The sequence below is a fragment of the Schistocerca gregaria genome, chromosome 5 (assembly GCF_023897955.1).
Source record: "Schistocerca gregaria isolate iqSchGreg1 chromosome 5, iqSchGreg1.2, whole genome shotgun sequence".
Taxonomy (NCBI): domain Eukaryota; kingdom Metazoa; phylum Arthropoda; class Insecta; order Orthoptera; family Acrididae; genus Schistocerca; species Schistocerca gregaria.
In genome coordinates this window covers 283714860-283736200 of record NC_064924.1, presented here as the reverse complement: position 1 = coordinate 283736200, position 21341 = coordinate 283714860, and the positions used below count along the sequence as shown (strand labels likewise).

Genomic DNA, 21341 nt, shown 5'->3' with positions numbered 1-21341 from the left:
CTGGTATTGTACAGATCTTCCTCTAATATTATACGCATTAAGCTACCTACCTTACATCAGAAGTGTTGCCAGCTGTTTCTGCTGTAGATGGATACCGAGAGACGTACATGAAACTCCTCAGACATCGAATTCAGCTGGAGGTTAATGAAGGAAACCAGTGTCCGTGACGCCTCCGCAGCCATCGCGATAAACTCGAGGTCCAGGCCAATTTCTCTGCGTAGTCCTCTGCAGTCAGAAACATGTACAAGTATCAATTAAGATAGTAAGAACTGTAACACCTTTCTCATTAAACACTGTTCGTAGTTCTGGGAGGAAATTATAGAGGTCTCTATGTTTTTAATTGTGGTATATATTTTCGTGGAATTTTTTGTAAAGTCCTTCTTAACCGTAAACTCTAGGTCCTAAAAACCGCACAAGAGGCCCTAGGCAGTTCGACACATTGTGAAGAGTTTGATAATATACACGAATGTTAAGAACTTCGGTAATAGCCATTAAGTTAAGAATTTCGCGCGGAATGCATCAAACAGCTCCTTGTCGTACAGGCGAATGTAAGTCACAGTCTAATAAATACAGTCACGACACTCCCTGGTACGAAAGTTTTGCCATTAGACAACTGGCGCGACACTAGTGCTCCAAGCGGTGTGTGTCGTAAGAATAATGTTTGTTTTTAATTGTTTTCTACTTAATTAAGTGAATAGCTGTCATACATTTTCGTTCCATGCGTTAGTAAGCTATCAAGATACATAAAATATTGTGAAATACAAGTAAAAACATACGAATCACACTGCTGCAATGACATAAGCTACAACTCATTCATGAAGAAATACTTTCGAATATGTTTATATTTGAAGTTTATTCCACTGAAAGCAAGAAAATACAAACACGTTTCATGCACGTTATTGTCTGTTGTTATTATCGCAGGCACTTTCCTTAACACTAAAAAAAATTATGGAGTCCAATGATTCGTCTTTTCTTACACTTCACTCAACTTTATATCACACGAATATTTTTGTAAATGTAATTAATTTTCCTTCCAAGGCGAATGTATTGAAGATTCTTGCAGTTTGTGGCTCAGATTTAGCAACAACTGTGGAATCGGTTTCACCCGTGTTTGGAAACAGTTTTATTGCTTTTTATGATTTATTATCACTTATGTGTGGTTTTCCGTTAAACTGCAGTTATGGTGACTTACTTGTTACGTTAAATAATGTAGACGTTACATTTCATATAAGTTTCCTACGTTCCACATTCACTGATTTGGCTGAAAATGTAGCGAACAAAACTATACTTTGTTTACGATGTGTATCTGTAAATTGTCAGGTCTACTATTGTTTACTAGCAATTTTTTGTTATTAAAGGAAAACAACTTCGTTCGGTAAACGTCTGTACATTACAAGAGAACCGAACAAAAATAGTCCTGTGATGCACCGTTTCGTATCTCGCTGGGTCCTTAGGAAACTAAATAATCACATACGTGGTGTAATTTTTTAGTTATTGTCGATTTTTGTGGCACTAAAGACACTCCCTATTGTAAAAACTGTGTTACAAATCAATATAAACGTTATTACTTGCACTCAGCCGACATCATATTCAGAAGTGTCGCTTGTTGGTCACTTGGAGCGCTGCTATCTCTCGGGGTGACAAAACCGAGACATAGTGTCCCGAATGTGTCTAAAAGCGTTAGACTGTGATATGAGATTTCACTGTCTGCCACCAGGAAGTGCTACGAGCGGCACTAAGATTTACTGCCCCTAGACGCAAATGATGCAGAAGATGTTCACCCTTTCTCCGGCCAGCACGAACTCCAGATCTTTCATTAACTGAAAAAAATCTGGTCACGGGCTGCAAAAAGTCTGGCCCGCTACAACTCGCCAGTCACTACAGTTGATGACCTCTGGCTTGTAACTGAAGCAGCGGAATGATGTACACGCAGCTGTCTTCGAGGCCCAATTCGACTAAGTGCCCTGCCAGTTAGAGCCATAGTTGCTACTAGAGGTGGTAATTTTCGCACCTTCTTTACACCCAAACTACCTACTTATTTTCGTCCTAGTGTACTGAATACGCACAAGGAGTTAAGTTTCCTTATTTAATATGCTACACAGCGTTGCAGTTTTAGTTGCTAGCTGTGCAGCTGTCTCGCGGTTCTAGACGCACAGTCCGGAACCGTACGACTGCTACAGTCGCAGGTTCGAATCCTGCCTCGGGCATGGATGTGAGTGATGTCCTTAGGTTGGTTAGGTTTAAGTAGTTCTAAGTTCTAGGGGACTAATGACCACAGCAGTTGAGTCCCATAGTGCTCAGAGCCATTTGAACCATTTTGAACCCAGCTGTGCAGAATGTTAATCTCTACAACTTATATACGAGGGGTGGAATTTAAATAGTTTCAACTATTTTTTCACAACCGATACAAAAGAGTTACATGTTTGCACCTGCTACTGTCCTTCAAAGTAGTTACCAGCGTTGTGTAGAACCCGTTGCCAGCGATATGGAAGGCGTAGTATACCGTTAGCAGAGCCTGTTCTGTTGATGGTGCGAATGGAGTGGTCTACTGCCCGTCGAATCTCTGGAACAGTTCTGAAGCGAATTCCACGAAGTGGTTCCTTCATCTTCGGAATCAAATCAAAGTCACAAGGACTTAAGTCGTATTACTGTTCGTTTTTGGAGCATCATATGCGGCCCACTTTGAGAAAGAATCGGCTGCACGTTCTGCGCAACCTACCCATCATTTTGCACAATGCGCGGGCGCATACAGTGCAAACTGTAGCTGCTCTGTTCGGTCGATGGGACTGGGAAGCACTGTACCATCCACCATACTCCTCGGACGTAAGTTCTTGCGACTTTGATTTGATTCCGAAGATGAAGAAACCACTTCGTGGCATTCGCTTCAGAACTATTCCAGAGATTCGACAGGCAGTAGACCGCTCCAGTCGCACCATCAACAGAACAGGCTCTGCTAACGGTATACTACGCCTTCCACATCGCTGGCAACGGCGCCTACACAACGCTGGTGACTACTTTGAAGGACAGTAACAGGTGCAAACATGTAACCATTTATATCGGTTGTGAATAAATAGTTGACACTATTTAAGTTCCAACCCTGGTATTTCTCAATTTTCTGATAGTTGGGCTTAATAACTGCCTTCCGTAGCGTTTTTAGTTTATTTGAAAGTGGAGCTCTGTAATCCGTGACAAAGCCAACATACAGGTTAAAACTGTGTGCTAGACCAGGACTCAAACCTGGGACCTTTGCTTTTTGCGGTCTAGCGCTCTGTCAATAGATATATCCAAGCACGGCATTGCAGTTGCAGTTTAGACAGTAGTCTCTGCCTCCCTCCTAACTGCCAAACTCCGCGGAAATTTTCGTGCTAGCGTTGTAGGAATAGCACTCCTGGAAGAAAAGATGTAGCGCAGAAATGGCTTAATCGGTGCCTTCTTGGGTGTTCCCATAGTGAATTTTTTCTGTGGAGCGGTGCGAGTGAGGTAATCTGAAAGTTCAAATACTGTAACAAATGTCATATATACGCACGACTCACGACCCACATTCACAAATTCCTGTCTCCCCAATACGTCTCCCTTGCCTTCCAAACTTCACAGAAGATCTGTTGCATACGTTGATTGGATAGCTCAGATGATAGAAAACTTGCCTGCGCAAGCTAAAGGCGTATGTTTTTTTTTTAAACTAAATCTTTTCTTAACTAAATCTGATAAAAGAAGTACAAGATTTAACAAATAATTATTTATGTTTGTGCATGTGCAAAACATATCATTTGCTTCTTTTACTCTTAAATATTAATAATAATTAAAATATTAACATTTTTAAAAAGGGAAAAAAATACAAAGTTATAGCAAAGAATCATCTGCCTTTATTAGACTCTTCTACGTGATCTCAGACTGCATTTTAAGTTTTTTTCTTTCTAACTGAAAAGTGCTTTTCGTTACTGACTAATGCATACTTTTCAAAGGGTTCAAATGGCTCTCAGTATTATGATACTTAACATCTGAGGTCATAAGTCCCCTAGAACTAACTAACCTAAGGACGTCACACACAACAATACCCGGGGCAGGATTCGAACCTGCGACCGTAGGAGTCGTGCTGATCCGGACTGTAGCGCCTAGAACCGCTCGACCACCGCGGCAGGCCCGTACTTTTCATTACTATTTTTCTTCCTTAACGTGTTTCTGGAATCAAACTCAAATAACTGTCCATTGACGGTCCATATCGGGTTTCTACATGAGATCAAGGCTCTATTGTTGCAAAGACTAATAGTCGATAAATTCATATACACCAGTGGCCATAAGTTCGGCGAGAATAATGTCATATGTACAGCAAGCCATGCAAATACGTTGTGTTTAAGTCAGGGAGAAATTTCCAATCCTTTCACATAGCTTTGTCTTATTTATGGGAGTTCTCGTGATGTTGTTGTTGTGGTCTTCAGTCCTGAGACTGGTTTGATGCGGCTCTCCATGGTACTCTATCCTGTGCAAGCTTCTTCATCTCCCAGTACCTACTGCAGCCTACATCCTTCTGAATCTGCTTAGTGTATTCATCTCTTGGTCTTCCTCTACGATTTTTATCCTCCACGCTGCCCTCCAGTATTAACTGGTGATCCTTTGATGCCTCAGAACATGTCCTACCAACCGATCCCTTCTTCTAGTCAAGTTGTGCCACAAACTCCTCTTCTCCCCAATTCTATTCAATACCTCCTCATTAGTTATGTGATCTACCCATCTAATCTTCAGCATTCGTCTGTAGCACCACATTTCGAAAGTTTCTATTCTCTTCTTGTATAAACTATTTATCGTCCACGTTTCACTTCCATACGTGGCCACACTCCATACATATACCTCCAGAAACGACTTCCTAACACTTTAATATATACTCGATGTTAACAAATTTCTCTTCGTCAGAAATGCTTTCCTTGCCACTGCCAGCCTACTTTTTATATCCTCTCTACTTGGACCATCATCAGTTATTTTGCTCCTCAAATAGCAATACTCCTTTACTACTTTAAGTGTCGCATTTCCTAATCAAATTCCCTCAGCATCACCCGACTTAATTCGACTTCATTCCATTATCCTCGTTTTTCTTTTGTTGATGTTCATATTATACCCTCCTTTCAAGACATTGTCCATTCCGTTCAACTGCTCTTTCAAGTCCTTTGCTGTTTCTGACACAATTACAATGTCATCGGCGAGCCTCAAAGTTTTTATTTCTTCTCCATGGATTTTAATACTTACTCCGAACTTTTCTTTTGTTTCCTTTACTGCTTGCCAATATGCAGATTGAATATCATCGGGGAGAGGCTACAACCCTATCTCACTCCCTTCCAACCCACAGCTTCCGTTTCATACGCCTCGACTCTTATAACTGCCATCTCGTTTCTGTACAAATTGTAAATAGCGTTTCGCTCCCTGTATTTGACCCCTGCCACCTTCAGAATTTGAAAGAGAGTATTCTAGTCAACATTGTCAAAAGCTTTCTCTAAGTCTAAAAATGCTAGAAACGTAGGTTTGCCTTTCCTTAATCTATTTTCTAAGATAGTCTTAGGGTCAGTATTTTCTCACGAATTCCAACATTTCTACGGAATCCAAACTGATCTTCCCCGAGGTCGGCTTCTACCAGTTTTTCCATTCGTCTGTAAAGAATTCGTGTTAGTATTTAGCAGCCGTGGCTTATTAAAGTGATAATTCGGTAATTTTTGCATCTGTCAACACCTGTTTTCTTTGGGTTTGGAATTATTATATTCTTCTTGAAGTCTGAGGGTATTTCGCCTGTATCATACATCTTGCTCACCAGATGGTGGAGTTTTGACAGGACTGGCTGTCCCAAGGCCGTCAGTAGTTCTGTGAGGGTATTTGATTGCCATGCCGGCCGGAGTGGCCGAGTGGTTCTAGGCGCTACAGACTGGAACCACGCGACCGCTACGGTCGCAGGTTCGAATCCTGCCTCGGGCATGGATGTGTGTGATGTCCTTAGGTTAGTTAGGTTTAAGTAGTTGTAAGATCTAGGGGACTGATGACCTCAGATGTTAAGAAGTTTCAAGCCAGCATACACTGCGCTGCAGAACGGACATTCATTCTGGAAATAGTCGTATTCGATATTTGTGTGCAGATTTTTTTGTCCTATATAACGTAATAAGGAACTATTCAGACGGCAGTGTGGCTAAATTGTGGAGTAAAACTTAGACGCTCGGAAGTGGCAGGAAGACAGCAGGTAACGAAGCGACTTCGCTTTCCGTTGTGGGCAGTGGCACGGCTTTCATTCGTTTGTCGCGAAGACGACGCATTGCCAGTTGGCGCCGGCCGAACCACCGGAACCCGTCCCCCAGCACCTAAGGAGCGGCGAATGTCGCGAAATGGCTCTTAAATTACAACACAGGCCCGCGGGCCACGTTTTCGTCAGTCTCGCAACAGGTTGCTGGGTCCGCAGGAAGAGGACGCTGCTGCGGCAGTGCGAAGGAAGTGAAATGGGGCCGGTACAGCGTGGCACGGCGTGTGTGTGTGTGTGTGTGTGTGTGTGAGGGTGAGGGGCCCAGCCAGCTGCAGCGGACGCCCCTCTGCCGGCAGCCTCGTGGACCGTGGCGAAAGCTGGCGCCGCGGAGGTATAAAACGCCGCGGCGAGGTGCAGCGGGCAGTCGGCTCGTCAGAGACTCCCAGACAGCTCGCAGCAAAGCGCGACAGCGACCATGCGGACAGCGGTGAGTCACCACCCATCACTCGTCGTCGTCTCAGTTCGTCTTTACCACTATACAAGGCCTCACCTCACTATTTTTTGCTACTTCCAGCCTCTGGTACAAGCTACCTCGCGGCCTGCACTATAGCATCAAGTTGCTTTTTGAGAACAGTCTGAAGAACTTACACCTCATCGTATTAATTATTCAGTCGAAATACTGTAATGCAACTGCAGTTTCTACCACTACTCTACCTTTTAATGTATCAGTCACTAATATCATTTTGACTTTCGATCTCTTATCGTTACTTCCATTCCACCACTTCCCCTCGCTCGTCATTTCCCCCTCTTCTTATTTTTTTCCTCTTGACTGTTGGTCCACTCTAGCTGTCATTCCACTCTAGCTATCTTAGGTCTCAAGCAAATGTTACTTCAATTACTTGAAATTTTGCTATCTCGGGAGCAAAATAACTGATGATGGTCGAAGTAGAAAAGATATAAAATGTAGACTGCCAATGGCAAGGAAAGCGTTTCTGAAGAAGAGAAACTTGTTAACATCGAGTATAGATTTAAGTGTCAGGATGTCGTTTCTAAAAGTATTTGTGGTGAATGTAGCCATATGTGGAAGTGAAACATGGACGATAAATAGTTTGGACAAGAAGAGAATAGAAGCTTTCGAAATGTGGTGCTACAGAAGAATGCTGAAGATTAGATGGGTAGATCACATAACTAATGAGGAGGTATTGAATAGTATTGGGGAGAAAAGGAGTTTGTGGCACAACTTGACTAGAAGAAGGGATCGGTTGGTAGGACATGTTGTGAGGCATCAAGGTTTAGTACTGGAAGGGAGCGAGGAGGGTAAAAATCGTTGCGGGAGACCAAGAGATGAATACACTAAGCAGATTCAGAAGGATGTAGGCTGCAGTAGGTACTGGGAGATGAAGCAGCTTGCACAGGATAGAGTAGCATGGAGAGCCGCATCAAACCAGTCTCAGGACTGAAGACCACAACAACAACACTGTTGCTCTTACTAAAAGTTATATTCCACCCAAAGTTGTAGAAATGAAGCAAAGTTAGTGTTTAATTTTGTATCGATGACGTGGTCATTGAAAAGAACAGGGATGGGGCAGGAACGTGACAGTAGCCTTTTCACAGGAACGAGGGAAGGTGTTAGTTTAAGTTCCATCGACGACGAGGTAGTTACCAACATAGACAAAGCTCATACTGGAAAAAGTTTAGCAATAAAACCGGTCGTGTTCTTTTCCAAACTAGGACTCAAGCGTTCGTGCTGTAGTAGCGTGCTGTGTAATACTTTATTTATCGGACAACATTACACGTTTCAGTCACGGAATAACGAATTACAACAAGCGATAGTCCGCAGAGAGATGTATCTAATACTCGTAGCTTTCTAATTAACGAGATATAAAAGCAGCCACCCTAGTTGAATCGAATAATTAATTCTGCTGAACCACAATCTAGCTCTTTTAGAGGAATTGAAATTATATAACTCTAGTTGACGTTTGCAATATGTTTCAAATAGCCATATAGTTTGAAGGGCAAGGTAGATGTAGCATTGTTTTGCATATTCAATTATTTTATGTGACAATCGGGAGAAACTATGCTCTCCCAGTACATTTCGTCTTCATATCAAACACGTTTTCCAATTTTTTTTTTTCAGAAAGTCTCAACATAAACATTACCGAGCATACTGTTTTTGATAAGGCAAGAAACCATACTTTGACTTCTCGCACAAACTAATCTATCTTTAACATGAGGTGTGCTGTGGTGTTAGCAGAATAATAGTATGCTACATCTCGCATATAGCTTCACCAAAATTATACACAAATCTGTCCAGCGAATCAATATAGCCTTAGTTCCTACGATTTATCTTTAAACTGTCTTGGCTATATCCAACCTGCTACGCCTATGCATACCTTCAGCCTTCCTATTAGGCACTGGAGCACTGGAGCTATTCTCCAGCACGAGTCACCCTAGTGTCCTTTTTTTTTTTTAATATCATCCTGATATATTTGAACGATGTGATTGAGTTTTGAAGCTTACTTCTAATCGTATAATACTACACGAACAATTTTTCTTGCATTGATCCAGAATTGAAGTGAGCTACCTCCCATTATGCCCAAGTGGAAATATTGTGACATTTTGCATATCCTTAAATTACTCAATGACGATACGTCTACGTACTTATCAACACCGTCACTGAACAATCTGATAATTCTTCCGATCCTGTCTGATAAATCGATTAAGACTAAAAGGAACATTTGAATTTATCTGTAAGGCAGCCCACATTGGATTTTGTTGACAGTGAACCGTTCAGTCTTCCTTACTTGACACTGTAAGATAAGATTCTTCGATTCATTCTGTAAGGAACCCCTTATGATCGCGTGCTAGATATCAAGCGACAAGATGGTATGGCATCAAGCGCTTCTGGCGATGGGGGAGACCAGGATCATTCTGTTACTCTGCGTCTAGTAACTGAAAAATATAGAGCGAGGAGTAGGAGATTTGTAATCATGCGAGTGATATTTACTGGATATGGTTAGATTTTCTGAGACAGACTTCTTTATCTCCGTGGATACAGTTAAGTTCAAGCTTAGAATATGCCCTTAGCGGCTGGGCATAATTCATCATTTCATCGACGAAGTCTTGTTTCAGTGTTTTAAAACTTTTCTGGAGTTTCAATCTCGTCCACGTCACGTGAATCAACCAGTGAATAAGGAAGGTTCAGTGATTCTCCAAGTACAGATATAATATTTAAAATTGCGTTGTGAGCCGTAGGGAAATGCCAAGCACTACAGTTGCTGATTTTTCCCTTTATGCCCACTTTCTTACCTTATAATCATTGGAAGAAGACAGCAATTTTCGTTCGAGTCATCCACGATGGATTTGACAAATTGCAGGTAGTTATCGTAAGTTATGAAAATTCACATATTCATATTGCTTATAACTACGGAAATTTACTGGCATTTGCTTTCGAATTGCTAGAAATGAAATACTACTGAACGAAAACGTGGTTTTCTGCTTGTGATAAGAGGCGATAGCAACTTACAGGTTAAATCCGGTTACCATGAACAAACAACATGGACTATGCAAACCATATGGCATTTATATCTTCTTTTTGCCATTTCCATATTTTCGAGGAAACAGCATTCGTTTTACGCAGTTTAAAAGCTGTAATTTTCTCTAAAATTGGGGGAAAACAAGATCTGAAAATCATACTGTAATAATACTGTACTCCTTGTGGCCATTTTTTTGCGAAAATAATTAGCGTCTTGACTTTTTCTGAAAAGTATTGTTATAACAGGTTACAGCATTCAATCAGATCGCTACCCTACCGGCAAAAGTAACGTTCCTTCTTTCTTGTTTAAATTTTGCACGAGGAGTGGAAAAGTTACTTTCCCTCTATTTATTATTATCTAAAATAATCTAAATTGCCTCAAAGCGTCAACTCCACTAATCAAACAATTTTTAAGTAATATATGCTGGAAATAACTTAGAAATATTTGTTATTTTTGCAGCACAAGAGGTGAGAAATAAGAGAGTTTTATTTGTTTCTCGAATTCATTTTTGGCTGGGAGTTATGAGTTTTAGCGACATACAAATTGCACCATGCATAGTGAATTCTTTGAATTAAATGAGTTTTAATCTTAACCAAGTCAAGTACGCAAAATAGAGATAAATTCACTTTGAGCTGAGTACTCGTTAGGAAAAGATTATGCTCACGGTTACAGTGTGCTTAAAAATAAAAAAAGTAAATGTATTAACTCATTCAGAACTAAACATATGTAAAACAGTTCATAACAGTGTATTACTCAACAAAGCTAATCGCAACCAGGCCGGACCGGGATCTAATTTGGACTCGAGACTAGGTACAGCCACATTTCAGTTAAAGGTTGTCCACGTCGTTAATTTGCCGTACAAGCACGGAAAGTGATCATGGAAGGTGGAATTGTAAGCAGGTGCCACGACTTGACCTTAAAATTAGTAAAATTTTTTGACGATAGAAAGGAGAAAGCATGACAGCGCTGACGGAAAAGTAGAATGTCGGTGCATGCAACATATTAAAGCTGACAAAATCAGCTCCGTGCAAATTGTATCAGGAAGAAACGACGTGGAAAAAAGTGGGATCAGGTATCTAGAAGCAAAGTACGCACACAATAAAAATGCCATTCACAATATGGATAACTTTTGTATTAGGCAGCAACTTCTGCGATATTGTGAATAATACAAAGAAATACGAACATGACGGAAATATCTCAGAATTTCATTGCTTAGAACCGGACTTCACAGCTAGCAATGAAACTGAAGAAATTATTATAATTGTGGGATTTAGTTTTAAAACTTGCCAAAATCAGCGGTTGATCACATTTCTAAAAGTTTCGACATCGTTTCAAAAAGGGACATAACATAAATGTTTATGAAAAACTGAAACATCATTATTAGAGCGCACAGAGTTTTATTAAGGCGAAACGTGGATTAATACACATTACTGTATAAGAACATACATTGCCAAAGTGTGGGAAAGCGCCGGCCGCGGTGGTCTAGCGGTTCTAGGTGCTCAGTCCGGAACCGTGCGACTGCTATGGTCGCAGGTTCGAATCCTGCCTCGGGCATGGATGTGTGTGTTGTCCTTAGGTTAGTTAGGTTTAAGTAGTTCTGAGTTCTAGGGGACTGATGACCACAGATGTTAAGTCCTATAGTGCTCAGAGCCATTTGAACCATTTTTGTGCGAAAGCTATTGTTAAAGAAAGTTCCAGTCAGTGTTGAATTGTTGTGCTATGCTGGGCATTATGTACAGCGGGTAACAGCGGTCCACCAGTGTGCCGTTCTTATTAATCCCCACCCCTTATTGCATGCCGGGGGTTCGTAGCCACAAGAGAAGAGGCATCACAGTGAAAAACTGAAAAATGAATGATATTTTAAATTAAACTGTTTTTTTTCTTCACCAAGTGCCAGAAAGAGAAAGCAGTGCGTTTGAGGACGCAGGTGTGCCACTTTGTTCCGCCGCTGCAGCCTCGGGCAGTTCCGCCGCTTACTGGCAGACACGAACGATCCCGCCAATTGGAGCATCGCTGCTAAATTCCGAGTAGGCACGCCAGGAAAGCCCTTCGCAAGGCTGTATTCTTGCTAACGCAAGTAACTAGATGATGACGGATCGCGCATGTTGCACTACAACGCGTCGGTCGCCAATGGGCTCAGCATCGCTCGCGAACACCTCACAGAGATTCCTACGATATGCATTAAATCGTTTATGCGTGTAGTGTATCGTAAAGGCCTTATATCTTGTGGTGCACTCTTCCCATGTTACATTTGTACCTGCAGCTTTGCTCTTGTTAAGAAGTACGTGTCGAGTCTTATCTGCCTGGAAGGCAAGAATCTAGTCACTCATTTGGTCTGGTAGTCTGAAAGGTTTTATCTTATTCATTAATATTTTGAGATGCATGTATTTCACGATAGGTTATCCGAGAGCCCTTGATTAAGCTGCATGTTATTTCTGTGTGAACGTCCATCTGGTAACCGGGAGCTTGCTACTTGTTTGCAGAAGGTACCTACAGGGTGTCCTGTCTGAACCCCTCTGCTCTGTTGCAGGTCGCATCGAATTAGTTATTCCCCGTAGATAGGCAACTCATTGAAGAGATTTGCAAAACGGTTTGCTGTAGGTCTTCGCGGCAATTCGCATCAATGAACTGCATGCACGTCTTGACGACTACTGCGTCACAAACGGTGCCCATACTGAATTCCTGTAACGCAAGATAAAAACTTTCGGTATACTCTAACCACTGATGTGTATATGTTTTCTGTGTGTCGTACTTTTTGTGTAACCATCTCATTAAACCCCAGAGGTATTTACGAATGTCCCAGTATGAACTGCCACTTCTCTCACTGAGAAACGAAACGACGTGATTTTATTTTTTTTTCATATTTTACTTCTGACTACAAATTAACGAAAATAACCATTCATTGATGTTTTCCACTCCGAAATGAATTGGTGGTGTAAGGATTAAGCGGCAGTGTATGTATGGAACAGAAGCATGCACAGGCGATCTACGTGGCAGCATCACCACAAAGATGCGGCCTTCTTGTATAGGCTCGTACAGCAACGAAAGATGTAGACATAATTATTTTGTATGGGCGTATTGCGCTTAACTTTTCGCTGGACACGCGATGCGAATTAAGGCAGCATTCTCATTTCAAATCCCCCGCTTCCACACGTCAAATTCCTAGTGGAGTCCGGTCAAACGCGTGGAAACACAGTTGACAAAGTAGCTGAGACTTAAAAACAGGTGACTAACAGAATTTTGGCAGTTTGAAATTAGTCCGATTCCGCGATAAACCGATTTCTTTGATTCATTTACCTTACAAACATGATCGCTTGGAGATATAATACGTTATTTTTAGAACTGAAATAATGATTTTTGCTTTAACATGAATCACAACATTTTGTACCTTTTTCTTTTTTTTATAAAAATGTTATTCACAGCAATGTTAATGCTAATAAATTGAATTGAATATCTTAATGATTTAAATTATGAGTACTTCTTTTAATCTCATTAAATCATAAAATCATTGTTTGCAGATTTTTTAAAAATAGAATTATAAACTCTAATGTTGCTTATGACCTTTTACTTCGAAAATTGCTCTAAAGTGTTTTTCATCTGATTAGGTATTACAAAATATCCCTTCGTAGGGCCCGCACCACAAGTTCACCTTAGGGGCCTGTACAGTGTGGCCACAGAGGAATGGTCAATATTATGGCTGCGGCAAGAATGATCATTCGAAGCAAAAAGTCCAGTAAACATGGGCTCCAAAATGCTTACTTTAAGAGCTATGAGCACTTCTGCATCTTCAATACTGTGAAACAAATATCTTCTACTGCAAGCTCTTTGCTTTCCATGTTTTGGAGGCGGTAGTACGGACGAAATCAAGGAAACAAGTCAAGTAAACATGGATGTTAAAGTGCACACCTTAAGAGATATGATATTTTTCGCTACGGTGAAACATCTCGTTTATTGAACAAGTGCTCATAGCCCACTTGACAATTTTTTCTTGTTTTGGTCCTCAGTACCTCCTCCCAAAAGATGGAAAGCATTGAGCTCGCACTCGAAGAGATTTGTTTCGCAGTATAGCAATGCTCCTATCTCTTACGGCATGCGTTTAGAGCCCGTATTTACTAGGCGTTTTGCTTCGAATCATCATTCCTGTCATATCCCTGAATATTAACCATTCCTTCCGGGACACCACATTGCTCGTAAATACGGCGCTGGTATGAAATGAATTCGTGAATTCAAAGAACGCGAGACGAACCCGGATGCCATTGTTTGCAGAGTTTCATAAATATTGCTGCGACGTATTTTCCTCTGCTTGGTGAGGGATAATGTTTTTATGTTTCACATAAATTGTAGTCTTTTCGAGGCTACGGCGTTTTATAAATGATGGTATGACAGACTTTTCTCCACTGGTGAGAGTGAATTCCTCTCTGTGTTGGTTAAATTATAGTCGTTGCATGCGTTCGTGGGGAAACGAGAGCAGGCGGCAGCGGAAACAGCTAGTTAGAGAGAAAGGCCCGAGCCTAGCCTCAGAGCAGGTAGAACGCACCCGACCGCACGGTCGAAGTGGTTGCCTAACTGCAGGATGTAACGTACTCGCATCTGATGCAGGAAGGAAAGCAACAGTTGTCGCCGACATCTGACTCTTGCGTGTGACGAAATGGCTTCCGCCTGCTTATGGCCTTACTCAACCCAACCTTACTACCCAAAAGTGAAATCTGCGTGTCCTTCACGCATCCCACGTGTGGGAGAACTGTTAAATACTCAAAAAATTCGTAACCGTTTCAACCGCAACAAACAAATTATCTTTTTTTACTCCTTTACTTGACCGCTATACTTATGTGACGCAGTATCATGATTCCCACTCTTAGTGCTCTTCTCAAATTAGTGTCTGCTCCGTAATAAATTGAACAATTATGGTGGCAGGCAACATATTGCAGCAGCAATTTGACAGGGCACTGAAACATTTAAATCCAAATAAGGAAACTGATATTCCCTGAGAAATATTGAGATTCTTGAGGAAATCAACCATTACAAAACTACTCCACCTGCTACGCAACATGTATGATAAAGGCAAAATACTCTCAGATTTCAGGAGTAATGTAAAAATTCCAATTCCAAGAAAGGCAAGGAGGCAAGTACTGAGACTTACGATTATTCCATAACTATCCACGTACTAAATCATGGCTGCAAAATCCTGACACGAACTATTTACAGAAGAATGGAAAAACTCGTAGAATCCGACCTTTGGGATGGTTCCTTTGGGATCCATATAAATGCAGGAACAGGCGAGGCAATACTGACTCTAGACTTAGCTTTAGGCTGAAGAAAGGTAGAGCCACATTTACAACGTTTGTAGATTTAGAAAAAAGCTGTTACTCATGTTGACTGGAATACACTCTGATAAATTCTGAAGATAGCAGGGATAAAATGCAGGAAGCGAAAGGCTATTTGCAACTTGTACGGAAACCAGACTGCAATTATAACAGTCGAAGAACGTGATAGAGAAGCAATTGTTCAGAAGAGAGTAAGGGTTGTACCATCAATGAGCTTTTAAGCCAACCAAGGAGAAATTTAGAGAGGGAGTTAAAGTTCAAGGAGAAGAAATACACATTTTAAGGTTTGCAGGTGGCGCTTTAATTCTGTCTGCGACAACAAAGCGCTTGGAAGAGCGGTTGAACGGTCTGGGTAGAGTCTCGAGATGAAATTAGAAGAGGAACAGTTATAAAAGTAAAACTTGTGGTCGTGTTCCGAATTCAGTAATTAAGAGTTTACAGGAATTTTGTAATGTGAAGTTATAAGTAACTCTGAAAGGCTTCCATTTTGTGTATGTGTAATAAGGGTACTCAGGGAATGCTAAAGATTATGAAAGTTTAAATTGTATGTCGACACGTTGTTATAGCCGGCCTCTGTGGCCGAGCGGTTCTAGGCGCTTCAGTCCGGAACCGCGCTACTACTACGGTCGCAGGATCTAATCCTGCGTCTGGCATGGATGTTTGTGATGTCCTTAGGTTAGTTAGGTTTAAGTTGTTCAAAGTTCTAGGGGACTGATGACCTCAGATGTTAAGTCCCATGGTGCTTAGAGCCATTTGAACGTTGACGTAATGTTGATGTGTATTGCACTTCTATCCATATGTTGTAATGTTCGCGTGTGAATAATTACAGAGCGAACAACCGCGGAGTATAAGTGTATAGTGTGACTGGACACTCATTTTTAAGTCGCGGCTATAGTTTCTGCATTTTTCTGAAATGAAATGAAAATATTCGTGACAGAGTTTAGTCAGCCACATTAGTTCAGGCGAGAAATCACTTTAATAAGTAGGCGTCTTTGGCCCAAAAGCCTTCGAACTGGAGTTAGTGAGGAGAGTTTCGTGTCAAAAGTCTAAGGTACTGTGAAGGGACCCAAGTCAAAATGGATGTATAGCAAATATGCCAACAGTTGACAAATATCCACATTCAAGGTCATACGTACATATTGTTAACTAAGGAAAGCTCCGCGCTCTGGCCATGATGGGTCAAACGGGGCGGACCGACCATCGTGTCATCATCTGCCAATGGCGTAATCGGAGGAGGTATGGAGGGACATGGACTCAGCACACCGCTATCCCGGTAGTTGTTGGCTTCTTTGATCTTCGAGTCGCCACCGCTTATTCAAGCAACTCCTCAATTGGCCTCACCAGGTTGAGTGCACCTCAATCCACTCCTTACAGCAAGGAAGGATTCGTGGCAGTATCAGGGATTGAGCGTGGGTTCTCTGCATAATAGCCTGACAGACTGACAACTGAGCTAGGAAGGGGAGCTGAGCACATCGGAGGACGGGTAGCTCGGTGGCTAGCGGACTCGATTCGTGTTCGGAAGAACGACGGTTCAAATTCGCGTCAAGGCGACTAGATTTAGATTTTTTCGTAATTTCCCTAATTCACTACCGGAAATCACTAAGGCCGATTTCCTTCCACATCCCTGACACAATCCGAGCTTGTGCTTCGGCTCTGATGACCCCGTTGTCGCCGGGAGGTTAAACACAGCTCTTCCTTCCTTCTGGAGTAGAAATTCGCAGGTAGAACCATAATATGCTGCGATCATTACCCTTTTGCTGGCTGCAGTGTTAGTGTAATACAGAAGCGGAACATCCGTTGTTTGGTGGTCCTGATCACCTTAACTTATGTGTACCAGGCAGCTGAGGCGGTAAAACTGTAGACAAACGTCAGATAACAAGCACTTTTCTTGAGAATGTGCCGCCGGACAGGGAGGCAAGAAGTAACGGTATGCGCTGGTGCTGTTGCAGGCGGTTGTGGCTGTAGTGGCAGTGCTGGCGGCAGCCGTGTGGGCTGCTGAGGAGGCGGAGGCCACCAACGACAAGAACCAGACCAAGCGCGGCGTCTTCGGCCTGGGAGGTGGCTACGGCGGCGACTTCGGCAGCTACGGCGGCGGCTACGGCGGCGGCTACGGAGGCGGCTTGGGCGGCGGCTACGGAGGCGGCTACGGAGGCGGCTTGGCCGGCGGCTACGGAGGCGGCTTGGGCGGCGGCTACGGAGGCGGCTATGGGGGCGGCTACGGCGTATTCGATCTCGGCGAGCACGTCAGCAAGACAGTGACGGTGCACAAGAAGATCGGGGTGCCTCTTCCTCACCCCGTACCGGTGCACGTCCCCGTAGAGAGGCCAGTGCCCGTACCGGTAGAGAAGCCCGTGCCGGTTCCGGTTAAGGTGGCGGTAGACAGGCCCATCCCGGTGCCTGTGGAGAAGCCCGTGCCGTACCCCGTGGAACACCCAGTTGCCGTGCCCGTCAAGGTCCCCGTCGACCGCCCCTACCCCGTGCACGTTCCCGTCGAGAAGGAAGTGCCTGTCCCGGTGGAGGTGAAGGTGCCCGTACCGTCCCCGTACCCAGTTCCCGTACCCAAGCCGTACCCGGTCTACATCGAGAAGAAGGTGCCGGTGAGCGCGCCCTACCCTGTCCAGGTGAAGGTGCCCGTACCTGCTCCGTACCCAGTGCACGTGAAGGTGCCCGTCGCCGTGCCCGTCGACAGGCCCTACCCGGTGCACGTGAAGGTACCCGTCGACAGGCCGTACCCCGTACACATTCCCCAGCCGGTTGCCGTGCCAGTCGAGAAGCCGGTACCGGTCCCGGTCGAGAAGCCAGTAGCCGTACCGGTGAACGTACCCGTAGACCGGCCGTACCCGGTACCTGTGGCCAAGCCCTACCCCGTGCCCGTGGAGAAACCGGTGCCCGTGCCCGTCGTACACCCCGTCGGCTACCCCGTGGAGAGGCCCGTTCCTTACCCGGTCAAGGTTCCCGTAGACAGGCCGTACCCGGTACCTGTAGCCAAGCCGTACCCGGTCCCGGTGGCCAACCCGGTGCCGTACCCTGTGGAGAAGCCTGTACCAGTCCCGGTCAAGGTGCCAGTGGAGCACCCAGTGGCTGTACCCTACCCGGTCAAGGTTCCGGTACCAGTTCACATCAAGGATCACCACTACCACTGATCTCGGCAGCCGCTGCTAGAACCCATTAGGCTTTCACAGGGGCTTCACTCCCCAGACAGCCCACAGCTGTTTGTGGGGGACGTGTGTCGCCGACCACGCCGTTGCTTCTCTCTGCGCTGCAAAACCAAAGATGAGCACGTTATCGGTGCTGTAACGAGGTCCATATACTCTGACCACTACTTCAGGGAAAATACTCCTTCAGTACGTGTCTATAGAATCCGTGTCTATCTAGATTAAATGTGCAGGCAAATACCTCCAAAAATGGATCAGGAGTACGAAGACAAGCTGTCAGGTCAGAGAGGAGCATCACACAACGGTTCGGTCGTCAGATTTGCGTAGCCCCATACACTCTGTACCTATCACGCTCACTTTCTCATTCTTGTCAGGGTTATCATCATGTTTGTACTATACACGTGTCTCTGTGCATACCTCCACCGCATTTATATTTAATATATTTGTACACTTTTTTATACTTTTGTGCAATAAAGTATCATGTTTATAAATTTTGTACATTTATTTTACAGTTACGATTACCTTCATTATCCTTTGCTCACTCTCTGTTTGTGTCTCAAAACGCTGTAGTGAACAGATCATAGTTGAATTTGCCGGTAAGATTGATAAATGCTTGTCTGCTATAACAATCATCTTGGTTTTAAGTGAATTCCTATACAAGATTGCCGGAACAGTTAGTTCCTTCTTAACCGCTTACTCGGAAAGTTCAAAGCTACACAAAAAAATTTACACAGTTCACAGACAGTTGGCGTGAACGACGTTTCCCCCCTAAGATTGCAGTGACTATGCAGAGTCGGACATGACAGAATATTCATCAAACGTGGAACAAATAATAAATTAATAAAAAGGCTGTAGGTGACATCATTGTTCTTGCCCATAGAGAGCGGAACTTTTCTTTTTCCCAAAATCTGAACTTAGTTGGATAGTCATACGCCCAGTTCCTGATGCAATAACTCAGTAAAAACTGTTTTGGATTACACAAGAGTGGTAAACTGCAAACCCTACCGTCTTCGGTCATTTTCCTTCAGCAAGAGAAGAGGATTTGTTTGAGACCGCGTCGCTTTGCTGAAAATGCGTGTGTTGTGGCTATATCTCCGAGACTTTTTCCGATCTCTGGACCACCTAATACCTTCTCTTATGACAGGGCTTACAATTTAACGTAAATCTGAACCTCAGCGCACTTCACACATTTATAAATAAATGTTGTTGTTGTGGTCTTCAGTCCTGAGACTGGTTTCATGCAGTTCCCCATGCTACTCTATCCTGTGCAAGCTTCTTCATCTCCCAGTACATACTGCAACCTACATCATTCTGAATCTGCTTAGTGTATTCATCTCTTGGTCTCCCTGTACGATTTTTACCCCCAACGCTGCCCTCCAATGCTAAATTTGTGATCCCTTGATGCCTCAGAACATGTCCTACCAACCGATCCCTTCTTCCAGTCACGTTGTGCCACAAACTCCTCTTCTCCCCAATTCTATTCAATACCTCGTCATTAGTAATGTCATCTACCCATCTAATCTTCAGCATCCTTCTGTAGCACCTCATTTCGAAAGCTTTTATTCTCTTCTTGTCCCCATTATTATCGTTCATGTTTCACTTCCATACATGGCTACACTCCATACAAATACTTTCAGAAACGACATCCTGACACTTAAATCTATACTCGATGTTAACAAGTTTCTCTTCTTCAGAAACTCTTTCCTTGCCATTGCCAGTCTACATTTTATATCCTGTCTACTTCGACCACCATCAGTTATTTTGCTCCCCAAATAGCAAAACTCCTTTACTACTTTAAGTGTCTCATTTCCTAATCTAATTCCCTTAGCATCACCAGACTTAATTCGACTACATTCCATTATCCTCGTTTTGCTTTTGTTAATGTTCATCTTATACCCTCCTTTAAAGACACTGTCCATTCCGTTCAACTGGTCCTAAAAGTCCTTTGCTGTCTCTGACAGAATTATAATGTCATGGGCGAACCTCAAAGTTTTTATTTCTTCTCCATGGATTTTAATACCTAATCCGAATTTTTCTTTTGTTTCCTTTACTGCTTGCTCAATATACAGATTGAATAACATCAGGGAGAGGCTACAACCCTGTCTCACTCCCTTCACAACCAATGCTTCCCTTTCGCGCCCTTCGACTCTTATAACTGCCATCTGGTTTCTATACAAACTGTAAATAGCCTTTACCTCCCTGTTATTTTACCCCTGCCACCTTTGGAATTTGAAAGAGAGTATAAATAAATGCCAAGCAGAATATTGGGACTGAACCGCCTGAAATACCGAATATTCAGATCGCTTAAATCTTAAAGTTCAGTCTAAAAAATATTTTGGTCAATTTTATGACATGTTGTTGCTTGTTTTGGGTAGGACTATAAAAATATTTCTCGTTCTCGTAAAGAAACAGTCAGCGTGGCTATGCAAATAACACATGTCTACAGATAAATACACGAATTACGGATCTTTGAAGAACCTGATTTACATACACTCCTGGAAATGGAAGAAAGAACACACTGACACCGGTGTGTCAGACCCACCATACTTGCTCCGGACACTGCGAGACGGCTGTACAAGCAATGATCACACGCACCGCACAGCGGACACACCAGGAACCGCGGTGTTGGCCGTCGAATGGCGCTAGCTGCGCAGCATTTGTGCACCGCCGCCGTCAGTGTCAGCCAGTTTGCCGTGGCAAACGGAGCTGCATCGCAGTCTTTAACACTGGTAGCATGCCGCGACAGCGTGGACGTGAACCGTATGTGCAGTTGACGGACTTTAAGCGAGGGCCTATAGTGGTCTTGCGGGAGGCAGGGTGGACGTACCGCCGAATTGCTCAACACGTGGGGCGTGAGGTCTCCACAGTACATCGATGTTGTCGCCAGTGGTCGGCGGAAGGTGCACGTGTCCGTCGACCTGGGACCGGACCGCAGCGACGCACGGATGCACGCCAAGACCGTAGGATCCTACGCAGTGCCGTAGGGGACCGCACCTCCACTTCCCAACAAATTAGGGACACTGTTGCTCCTGGGGTATCGGCGAGGACCATTCGCAACCGTCTCCATGAAGCTGAGCTACGGTCCCGCACACCGTTAGGCCGTCTTCCGCTCACG

General features: G+C 43.5%; 1 protein-coding gene across 1 annotated transcript; it reads left to right on the top strand.

The window, feature by feature from the left end:
* Positions 1-6636: 6636 nt before the first annotated feature.
* On the top strand, positions 6637-18717 carry LOC126272679 (uncharacterized). Its single transcript, XM_049975697.1, has 2 exons — positions 6637-6698; positions 17021-18717. Exons 1-2 carry the CDS (start codon positions 6687-6689, stop codon positions 18212-18214), a joined length of 1206 nt encoding a protein of 401 aa, XP_049831654.1. The 5' UTR covers positions 6637-6686; the 3' UTR covers positions 18215-18717.
* Positions 18718-21341: the final 2624 nt, after the last annotated feature.